The sequence below is a fragment of the Tiliqua scincoides genome, chromosome 6 (genome assembly GCF_035046505.1).
Source record: "Tiliqua scincoides isolate rTilSci1 chromosome 6, rTilSci1.hap2, whole genome shotgun sequence".
In the NCBI taxonomy this organism is placed as follows: Eukaryota; Metazoa; Chordata; class Lepidosauria; order Squamata; family Scincidae; genus Tiliqua; species Tiliqua scincoides.
Window position 1 is genome coordinate 67341310 of NC_089826.1, and position 11315 is coordinate 67352624.

The following is an 11315-nucleotide window of genomic DNA, read 5'->3' on the forward strand; positions in this document are numbered from 1 at the left end:
ACCAGTTTCATCCTTTTGTTTGGCCTGGAAGAATCTAACTGCACCACTTGCTCTCCAGTTCAGCCTTCTGGGTACCCTGAAATGACTGTCAATGTTTAGGGGAACAGTCCTTGAAATCTATTTCTAGGGAGGGTCTAGCAAATGTCTACACACACAAACTACATGTAAGGTCTCTTGCAGCCTTGAGAGCATAGGCCCTGATTTTTAATAATTTTTTTGTTGTCTAGTGAGTTGCAATATTTTAAAAAGTGGGAAAGGGAAGTCCTGGGGTAAAAGATTTGCTCTACCAGTGAGCTATGTCCCATTTTCAGAGCATACATCTGTGCTTGCAGTGCAACATCCAAGGTCTGGAGAAGTTTAGGGCTCCTGGGCAAACAATTATCACTTTACAAGACTAATGTTACTGTCATCAGTGAGATTGCATCCTTAAAAGTGATCATAAGCCAACTAATGTTTTATGCTCTATATAGTTCCTTAATGGTTGTAGGTGGCTTCTGTGGATTAAAGGCAACACAAACCTTAGCACCATCACTCTGACTCCTTTTTTAGGTTGTCCCTTCTTTGCACCTGAACATAAAACAGAGCAATCCTGAAAAAACATTGTGTCTGGTTTAATGCTGAAACAAACTGGAGAGGTTGTGTTCCACATAAAGAGGTGCTGTCAACACAACAATAAATAAGTTACAGCATAAGGAAAAAGTACAGGTGTGGGCATTTTTGTTTTGTTTAAAGTGCACTGGTGTAAGATTCATAGCCCTCAAATTCAAATCCTGGTGGCTCCATGTGATAAGTTCAATGATTTGGCTTTTTAAAATGGCAGATTTATGTGGTGGTGGACTGTCCGACATGCCCTGGCTGAAAATATGGCTCTGCCAAGAAAGATCTGCTTTGTACAAAATTGCATATAATCCTATTGGATTGGAATGACAGGAAACCATATCCATGCCCACAGAAATTTAGTGGGGATTTGTAATAACCATAGTCCATCAATCTGAATCAAAGACTTATCTGAAAAAGCTGCAACATTGCATCAGCCTCTGAAGAGTGAGTGTGACAATAGTGTCTTAGTGAAAGGAAACTCTCTTAAAGTATCTTGTAAAAGTGACAGTATTTGTGGAACAAAATGTCTGGTCTCACAGCCAGCAATACAGTCAAATTAATAATGCTCACTTTTTGTTTACACTGATGGTTGTTTTGACAAAACAATGTGACACATGAGCTTCTAAACAGCTCATTAAAAACCAACTTAAGGTTCTGGTGAGCACAAGAAAAGAAGCCAGTCTTCATCAAAAATCATTTACCAAATACCAAAAATTATTTACCAAAAGCTCATTGATGTAAAACACAAGATGTTTCCAATTAGTATGGTGCATCCAAAGTATTCCCTCCCTGTACCCCACAGCAGTTTAAGTAACAGGATAGGACAGATTTCAAAGAGGCCTATGTTCCACCACAGACCATGAAACCACTGCCAACTTATTCAATCAAATGTTCTGTTTTCAGCATGGAAGTACATGCTGTATCATCTCGTCAGAAACTTATTCAAGCTTAAGTGTCATTCCTCCATTTTACAGTGTTCTGTTCAAACATCTGAACGCTTTCTCTCTGTCTCTCTCACCCTTCCTTGGATGCCATAATGCCAGCAATTAATGTTCCAGACCTGGAACTGTAGGACCATGCACAGAGGGGAAAATCCCACTTTGATTTTCAGACAGAGGTGACAGTCCTCACTTTGGCAGATAAGGCTTGTTTAAACCTCCTCTTCAGATCCTGCATGTTGGGTGACTTTGGTCTTGGAATGAGAGAGGTTCTCCTCTTCTCTGGGGTGCTTGTGATTTGTTGCTTACAAACATCTTTACACAGGCTGTGGAAAGCATTAAAGACTTCTTTGTAGTTCTCACTGACTGACACTTCATAGAAAGTGCAACCCAACATGCTGGCCAGCTGAAGTCCATGTTGGGGTTCCACCTCTTTAATGTGGAGAAGATCTGTTTTGTTTGCTATAACAACCACAGGTACTCTGTTTCCTGGATGCAACTGCCGTATGTGTTGGTGGAAGTGACCAAGCAGTTCATAACTCTTATAGTCAGTGATTGAAAAGACTATAACAACCGCATCAGCCCAGCGAATACATCTGTTCAGCTGCTCATTACAATCCAGGCTGTGTCTGTGGATCTGGGAGGGGGCGGACAAAAAACAATTGTAGGAAAATAGCAAAGGAAAAGCAGAAAACAACTGGATTTGCAACCTCTCACATTTATGCAATGAAATAACATTTATGCGATGAAATAACATTAGTATTACATATTATTCCTACAACTTTCGTTCGCTCTCTCTCTCTCTCTCTCTCTCTCTCTCTCTGAAGTTTGTTGATCCAGCTGCAAAAAGAAAAAAAGCCCTCCACACTAGGTCATTCTGAAGTTTGCCTTATTCGAGTGGAAAATTGACCTGAGTAGTACTGTATGGAGAGAAAGAGACTTTGTGGTGCCACAGAATGGGAAATTAGCTGGCTAGACAGCTAGTCGGGGGGGGGGGGGGAGAACAAAGATGTGAGCTGGAAGCATTTAAAGTTGGAAAGCTGCCCAGTTCAAAAAGGCAAAATCTGACCTTACTCATGTCTATATATTCAAACTTTCCATAATATAAGATTAACTCCTAGCAAATTTTAATGAGTGCAGCTGCCATTGCTATGGCTTTTGGTTTTGTGCGTGTGAGAGATGGAGGGAGGGAGAGCAAGCATATGAAACTAAAGTTGATTATAACAAAGTTTTCTTCCAGATTTCCTGTACTCTCTGCTAGCATAATAAAAATGAAGTGTCCCTCAGTTTGCCAAGGAACTGCTCTCAGCACATTAGTAAGTCGATCTTTGTTTAAAAAAGGCAGGCTTCCTAAATAAGACTCTGTGTCTTCAAGTGAACAAAGTTTAGTTAAAGTTGTGGGTTGTTTTTCTTTTACAGTCAGGGGCCCATATACAGATCATTTGTCACAGCCTGAGTGTTGTACAACACATCACTAGCAACAAAAGAGTTTTCAGTGCAGCCAGAACAACTCCATTGACTAAGTTGCAATCTTGTGTGCATCTACTTGGGAGTAAGTTCCATAGGGTCAGGCTTCTTGAAAGGTACCAAAAGTGAAGCTGCATATTAAATTCTGGAAGGCAAAGAAATGCAACTCACCTGTATTCCTGGAGTATCTTGAACCTGAATTGCAAACATCTCTCCATCAATTTCAATCTGTCTGCTGTACAAATTACCTAGGCAAAAAAAAAACAAAAAAACACTTTGTCAAATGCTGTTGTAGCTCTGAAGCTATAACTGAAAATTCAATAACCTCCCAAAGACTGAAATTCTCTTTGGAAGAAAAATGGATCTACTATTTGACTTTTTAAAAAATGGCATCACTCTGGCTGCATGAAGCAAATCATGCAGTGAAATGTAATCAAAGGGCATGAGACTACTCCAGGGAACAAGTGGTTTGAGAACTGCAGCCTATAAGCAAGACCTGAAATGTGCATGGTAGACATACAAAGTTATTAAAGCACTTAGTTGACATTGCCAAGAGGTTTTTTCACAGAGTTGTTTGTGAATTTTAACTTTATAAGCAAGTCAGAGCTTGTTTCAGGGACAAAGGAGTTTCATTAGCTGCCTGGAGCATGATAATAGTTTTTCAGGGCATTTTCCAGCCAAAGTGAAGCCCTTTAAAGTGTCATGGAATGAATGTGAGACAATTAAATAAATCAAATATGAAGCTGCCTTTTTATTACAACACAAGTTGAATTTGTTAGAGCCTATTCCAGTAGGATCATCGTCATGGGTGTGTGCATGGTGATCGGTTGGGAATGTATTTTTTCCTGTGGATTTTATCTACATTTACAGAGGACCATTCCCACCCCACATGCAGTCATTTTCTCTCCTGCTGTTTCTTGGGAGAGCCTCTCTTGCTTGCCTGCTTTTTCCTGGAGAATAACAAACTGGTTTCAAATAAAACCCTAAGTCTGCCATCCTAACCACACTTTCCTGAGAGTAAGCCCCATTGAACAAAATAGGATTTACTTCTGAGTAGACCTGGTTAGGCTTGTGCCTATGTAAGGATTTACTTCTGAGTAGACCTGGTTAGGCTTGTGCCTATGTAAGTTATTTACATAAATATCTTGATTCCACAAAAAGAGAGGAAAATGAGGTCACAGAGCCTAAGGTCACAGCCTCTTAACTTGCAATTGCTACACTGATCAGAGTGTGTGCTTGGGAGGAAGGGGGGAGATGTGTGATTGAATGGGGAAACTTTAAAAGCCAAAGAATGGGAGGGATCTGATGCTCCAACAAACAAAAAATAAGAATGGCATGGTGGCTTTTCTTTCAAGACTGCACTGCTTAAAGTAAGTGCCTGAGTTTTTTTGTTCTCGTGATAACGTGATGAATGGCCCCCCTAACAGTGCATGTAGCCAGACAGACACTGGGTGTTCAGTATTTCAAAGTGAATTCACCAAGTGAAGTCCCATTGTACTGTTTAGCAAGATAGCTATGGCTCATTGAGTTCTTCGCAGGGGGTCAAATGCATTGCAAGGCTAGCAGAACGGCAGTGACTTCATTTCTTACCTGCATTGCGTTCATAGTCTCCAATGAAGCGTTTTGTGAGAAATCTCACCACCAGGGCTGCAATGAACAAAGGATACAGGTTAAACAAATGAAAGTATGAATAATTTTTCCAAAGGCTGTTTCCACCTGCCACATCAACCCCCTAGTCTTTTCTCTACTTGCCCCACATGCCAACTGCAAGGCTGGCTAGCAGGAAGAGCATTGCTTAACAGGTGCTTACTGGGATGCATCATTTTCTCTAGTTGCATTTTTCTAACCACAGAGTAGCCAACAGATGCAACAGGGGTGTCAGAATTGAGATAATTTAGTCTCTTGCATATTTATAAGAAAGGCCATTTCATTAAACCCAGCATGACTTACTTATTCAGGACTGGGCTGTAAAAGCTCAGTTGAGATACAAGCTGCCAACTGCTTTTTGCCTCCTCTTATCCCCAAGGAATGGGAGGGTCCCTGGGCTCCAGCAGTAGTGTAGCTAGAGCAGATGCAAAGCACTACATTTTGCAGGGAGTCTCACTGAATGCCTCCATTTTGCTCCCCCTGCCTGGAATGGCTCTGAAGGAGAGGGGGACACCTTGCACGCTGCGGTGAGACTCCCTGCAGAACTGAGTAATTTGCACCCCCTCTAGCCACACCACTGGGTTCCAGTCACTTCCCCATTTCAATTCTTTGTTAAATCCAAGTAGCAATGGCAGGATGACATGAAAGTGGGGGCTAAGGCTGCAATCCTATCCATGCTTTCCTGGGAGTAAGCCCCACTGGCTATAAAGGGACTTACTTCTGAGTAGATGTGCATAGGTTTGGGCTGTATGTACATAAGAGAGACTCTTCTATACTCTCCGTGAGCCTCTGAGAGGGAGTGTGGCTGGGTCTTCCAGCACCAAGGTTCAGCCCAGCCTTGTGCCTGAAGTATGCCACTCCATTGTATTCTGTGGCTCATGATTGTTCATTCATGATCTGCCAGCAGGTGGTCCCGTAGAGGGATGCCAGTTCAGCCCTCTCCCTATCAATAGTAAGGACTTTTGCTTTTGGGGGGAAGCAATGCTTTTCTTATGGTTTTTGCAAATTTTGGACAGCGAAGCAGGGAGCATGGCTGGGTCTGCACCTCTTCCATGTGCCCCTGGCTGCACGTCTGCTCCTTCCTACCTGGGGAAGGTGTTTGGGTTGCTCTGCCCTGCTACCCAAGGAATCCTGTCTGCATAGCCCAGCCATTTTCAACCACTGTGCTGGGGCACACCATCGTGCTGTGAACAGTCTGCAGGCGTGCCACTGTAGCTGGGGGGGAGGGCCATTTGTAGGCCATAGTAGGGCCATTGGGGGATGTGAGCCCCCTACCAGCAGCATGGTGTGCCTTGTCATTTGTCACAAAACTGATGGTGTGCCTTGACAATTTTAGTGCCTTGTCAGTGTGCCATGAGATGAAAAAGGCTCAAAATCATGGCACAGCCAGAGTGAAAAGTGCAGTTGGTGGGAGCAGGGCTAGGGGTGCCACTGACCGAAAGGCAAAGGGGGGGGGTCAGCAGCAGCATCTATGCACCCCCTGCTATTCCCTGTGCGCCCCCACACCTCCCCACCCCCGCCCTCTTGGTCCCTTTACTCACCGGTCTTGCCCACGCCACTGGCTCCCACCACCGCGATCTTGATGAGCCGGGGGCGGCCGGAGATGCCGTCGGCGCCGGTGGCGCTCCCTGCCTGCGGGTACTCAGCGATGGTCCCCATGTTCTGGATCAGGCGCATCGCAGCTGCCCTGGGGGGGCCGAACAGAGCTGCAAGCCACAGGATGCCGCCGCGAAGGGGGGAAGCTACAGCAGCCCGGCTGGGACGGCACAGCGGGGCAAGGACGACGCTGCTCTGCTCCGCCGGCGCTCTCCAGCGGCTCTTTTCTCCCAGCTCTGGCAGGCTCCTCCTCTGGATTCCCGGGAAAGGCGCCGCTCCGCCTCCTCTCCCTCGGCGCGGCCAATGCGCGCCCAGGCAGGACCCCCCCCCCTTCCTTGCTGCACGAGCCTGAGTGCCTTTCTGCAGAAGCCGGACCCCAGCACTGAGCCCGGGGGACTGACTCCGGCTGACCAGAGGTCCTCGCCCAAAAGAGGACCAGGCACCCCAAAATGTAGGACTCCAAGAAAAATGTAGGAGTTTACAGCACTCATCTGTGGCTTGCGTGTGGTTACTTTAAACACTATTATTCTTAAATTTAAAACTATATTATATTTAATTTATCAATTCCAAAAAGGCTATGCGCTGTTTGTGACGGCCCAATCACACAGAAAAGGAGGCCTTAAGTTCTTTTCCAGGACACCAGACTAAGAAAGAGGACATGTCCTGGAAAAAGAGGACATCTGGTCACCCTGGCCCAACTTCTTGCTGTGGGGTGCAAATCCAGAGAAACTCTCTTTGCCTTTCTCGTCTCTGATCTTCTTGGAGAGGGGGGAAGCTAGTGGGTGGGTGGGCACTCCCAGGGTAGCTTGCCCCCATCTGAGCTCTCACCCAAGGTGGTGCACTCTGGCCCTGGTCCGGGGCGACCAGACGTCATCACCGCAACAGAGGACCAGGCACCCCAGAATGTAGGGACATCCAAGAAAAATGTAGGTCCTGAGAAAATTAAAGCTAAAGACACTTGTATATTGATTTCATGTGGTTAATTTAAACACTATACTACTTATTATTAAATTTAAAACTATATTACACGTAATTTATTGTGTATATACTCTGTTAATTACAAGAAGGCTCTGCATCACTTGCTCACAGTTCTATTCCAAGACATGAGGCTAAAAAATGTAGGACATGACAAAAGAAAAGCTAAAAAAAAGTGTATATTGTTTTCATGTGGTTCATTTAAACACTATATCACTTATTATTAAATTTAAAATGATATAACATATCATTTATTAATTACAAGAAGGCTATGCTCACAGGGGCCTGCAGGGGCCACAAACAGGAAAAGGAGGACATTTAAGTTCTTTTCCAGAACAGGAGGCTAAAGAAGAGGGCATGTCCTGGAAAAGGAGGATGTCTGATCACTCTGCCTGGGTCAGTTGTAGAAAGGCTTCTGCAAGTACTGAGCAAGTGAGTGAGCAAACTACTGCAGGTTTAGGTAACACCTGAGTCACTCCTTCCCCCAATCCCCAGCAATGCCACATGGTGTATCACACCTCCTCAGCCCTGTGTAAACAAACACCAGTCTCACTGCTTCAGCTTCCCTTGAAAAGGTTGTTTGGTTTAGTTTCCAGTTGACCAAAGTGAACAAAGCCAGGAGGTCAGGAGACACTCCTAGTCAAGGCTAGACCACCTGGGAATGGTACACTCTCCCCCCCCCCAATCCTTTTAAATCATTTAGAAAGTTAGAACCAGTGAAAACAAAGCTATCCAGCCTCAGAAGCCCCATGAGGAGGGGGAATATATTTAATGGAATATATTCCATTAAAATCGTTTTCAGTGTGGCAACATTCAGTCCACGCTGATCCCCAGATGCTTTCATAGCCAACAATGCAGATCCAGTGCACCCTTTGCTTTTCTGTAGCTTGGCATCTCCATTACATGCCAAATAAAATGTCTGCATCTTTTCCACTTGGCAGATGTCCCAGTTGTCCCTCACAGGAAAGCTTGCGTAATCCAGGGATGGGGATCAGTGACTTTTTTTCCCCATTGCTGACTGACATCTTTCCGTGAGCCATTGGAATGATGCAGGCTAGAAATGCAATGAAATAAATAAGGTCTCAGTCCAGTGGAAAGTTCTCCTGTGTAATTTTCAGTGAAATAAATGAGGGCTGCATAAGAGAGATACCTAATAGATTGCTCTCAAGGTAAGTTTTGTCAGAGCTGAATGTGGTTTAGAAAGAAAGATAACTGTTTATAGTGCCTGCATGCATCCCGGTTTCCCATCTGGTAAACAGGTTTTGCAGGTTTTGGCAATGTTGCCAAAACTTGTCTGACCAGAGGTGACTGGCGACCCAATCCTATCAAATTTCCAGTGCTGATGCAGCCATGTAAATGGGGCATGTACTACATCCAGCACTCATGGGGCAGCACTCATGGAGGCCTCCTCAAGATAAGGGAATGTTTGGTCCCTTACCTTGGGGCTGCATTGGTGCTGGAAAGTTGGATAGGATTGGGCCCTAAAGAAAGTTGTATGTAGGCAATGGGAAGGAAAAGCCTTTTCTCACCAGTTCCACTCTCTTAAAACCTAGTCTCTGTCTCTAGCCTAACTGAATATGGTGTACAGTCAGCCCACGTTTTAAGTGTAATCATTTTGCACAATCTTGGGTACTCACAAATTTCAGTTCTAGCAGCTATTTTGGACATAAGCACACAAGTTCCCATGTGTGTCTCACTATTTTTCCAAGAAAACAAACAAACAGCAGCAGTTGAGCCTACACAATCAAATTATCAAGCTGAACATGAGTCATCTGCTTCTTCTACAACTCACTCTCCGTCACCCAAACCGACCCATCATCATTATCGACGGATATGGAAAGGTAAATAAGTTTTGATTGTGCACGATTTTGGCAATACGTGTCCAGCCCGGAATGCAACCCTCGTGTAAAACATGGGCTGACTGTATGTAGCATGGATGTATTTAACATACTGAATGGAAAATGGTCACTTGCCGGTGGATGTATCTGGCTTGCCACTGTGGGAAAAAGGATGCTGGATGGGATGGACCATCAGACTGATCCAGCAAGGCTCATCTTATGTTCTTATGCAATGTAGTGTGCTTGGATCACAGCAGCACCACTATCACCACTGTCACATCATCACTATTATTATAATTCCACCCCTTGCTACCAGCCTCTTCTGTGCAGAAGTGTTTCGTAACATTTGTGTTTGAATCATGATAGCTTTACGCATGGCTGCCTGACACTTCTGAAAGATCAGCAGGGGTTCAAGAGTAACAGTTTTGCTACTCAAAACCTCATTTCCCATTCATTGCAACCACTTTGCTTTTTAACTCTTGGGCATGTTGCAACAGGCAAGCCATGAGAATGGAGCAGGTACATGTGCCGATTGTTCGGACATCATCACTTCTTGTGGATCTCCCTGTCAGGTTGCATGTTTCTCTTCCAATAAACACAAGCAGTTCAGGTCTACCATAGCAAGTGCATCTCCCTGCTGCCTAAGCTGATGTAGATCAGCTGACCATGGGGCAAAACCAAGACCAAGACTGTATTTGCTGCTGTGGCAGAAAGCTGCCTCATTCAAACAGCCCCAGAACAAAAGAAGGGAGGGAGCCAAGACTGGAAAGAAATTAAATACGAAGGAAAGCTGTTTTGCTTTGTACTGGAGAAGCTCTGCTGGCCAGCAAACCACAAGCTCTTTGCGTGAGATAGGATCTGTGTTATGAGACGGGTGGCAGGGGGAGAAACAGGGGCATGCAAAACACGCACATGCAAAAGGTCGTGGAGTTCTCTAGCAGCCTAAAGCAGACATATTTTTTCCCTTTCCACAAAAGGACCGACTAATGTTTTGCAGCTACATCAAGATTTTATCATTTCTTAAAGCTTTTGTGGGATTTTTCTCCTCCCTTCAAGTTTTCCTTCTTATGTAACATGCACATGCTGGGCCAAGGAGTGGGAAAGGAGCTGCTTTGTCTCTGGCTCAAGGCAGCCCATGTGCTTTTCCTATTTATTTATTGAAACTTCTCTTCTGTCTTATCTTACTGAGAACACATGAGGTAGGTTACACGTGTTTAGAAGTTTCCATTTCATTTTTTTGTTTAAGTGTCAGGGAGAAGGAGTCCCAAATTGCCCAAAGAACGGCCTTTTTTCATTTCGCTCATGCTCTCTCCAAAGAGCTCAGAATCACACATATGGTTTCTCTCCCCACTACCTCCACCCCACCAACCCTCATGTCAGCCACTCAACCATTCAGTGAGTGAGAGTTTATGCTGAGCAACAAGTTTGTAGCTCTGCAAGAAATTCAGGCAAAAACATGCCACAGGTGCTAGGGAAGAAATGTGGCATGAGGCACATGTTTTAGGGTCTTTCCTCCAAGGAGCTCAGGGTGGTGTACATGGTTCCTTCCCTCCTTTATGTCCTCACAACAACCTTGTAAGGTCGGTTAGGTTAAGAGATAGTGACTGGCCCAAAGTCATCCAGGAAGCTTTATGGTTGGGCTGGGATTTGAACCTGGATCTTCCAAATCCAAGTCAAACATCAGAACCAGTACACCATCCTGGCTCTCCAAGAACTGTAGTGCCAGGCACCACAGGTTTAGAACTGGGAGACTGGCAGATAAGGCATTGGTTCTCTGCTCCCCCCCCCCCATCCTGGGACGTTGGCTAGAGAAGGTAACTGCAGGCTGTTCAAGTCCGGAAACCAGGGCCTCAGAGAGGAATTTTATCAGAGGGTACAAAGTTGCTTTTGGGCCCCTTCCCAAAGGGAGGGGAGGGGCATAAAAGAGAGGGGCAGGGTGGTGACAGGGCAGGCAGAACAGGGATCAGGAGTGGCCAAACAAGATGGGGAGGGTGGAGACAGCCAAAATAGCCTTTGGAGCCCAGGTCTACCAGGTTTCCCCACTGCATAGTCCAGGTCTACATGGCATCTTCATCTAAAGAAGATGGTAATATAGAAAACCACGCATACTCCTGAGTCTCTCTAAAATCTTTATAATTTAGAAAGTCATTGGAGAAAATTAGCACAATCGTATTTAGACTCCCATTAGAATGGAAAGAGTCCTGAGTGCACTGAAATTGACTTCTGCAGCTGCTGGAGTCCCACATCTCTGTCC

General features: G+C 44.9%; 1 protein-coding gene across 1 annotated transcript; it reads right to left on the minus strand.

Moving 5' to 3' along the window:
- Nucleotides 1-592: 592 nt before the first annotated feature.
- Nucleotides 593-6426, minus strand: RASL11B (RAS like family 11 member B). The gene is made up of 4 exons (XM_066632541.1): nt 6194-6426; nt 4596-4652; nt 3177-3253; nt 593-2175 (listed from the first exon to the last, which is right to left on the minus strand). Exons 1-4 carry the CDS (start codon nt 6327-6329, stop codon nt 1708-1710), a joined length of 738 nt encoding a protein of 245 aa, XP_066488638.1. The 5' UTR covers nt 6330-6426; the 3' UTR covers nt 593-1707.
- Between the last annotated feature and the right edge of the window lie 4889 nt (nt 6427-11315).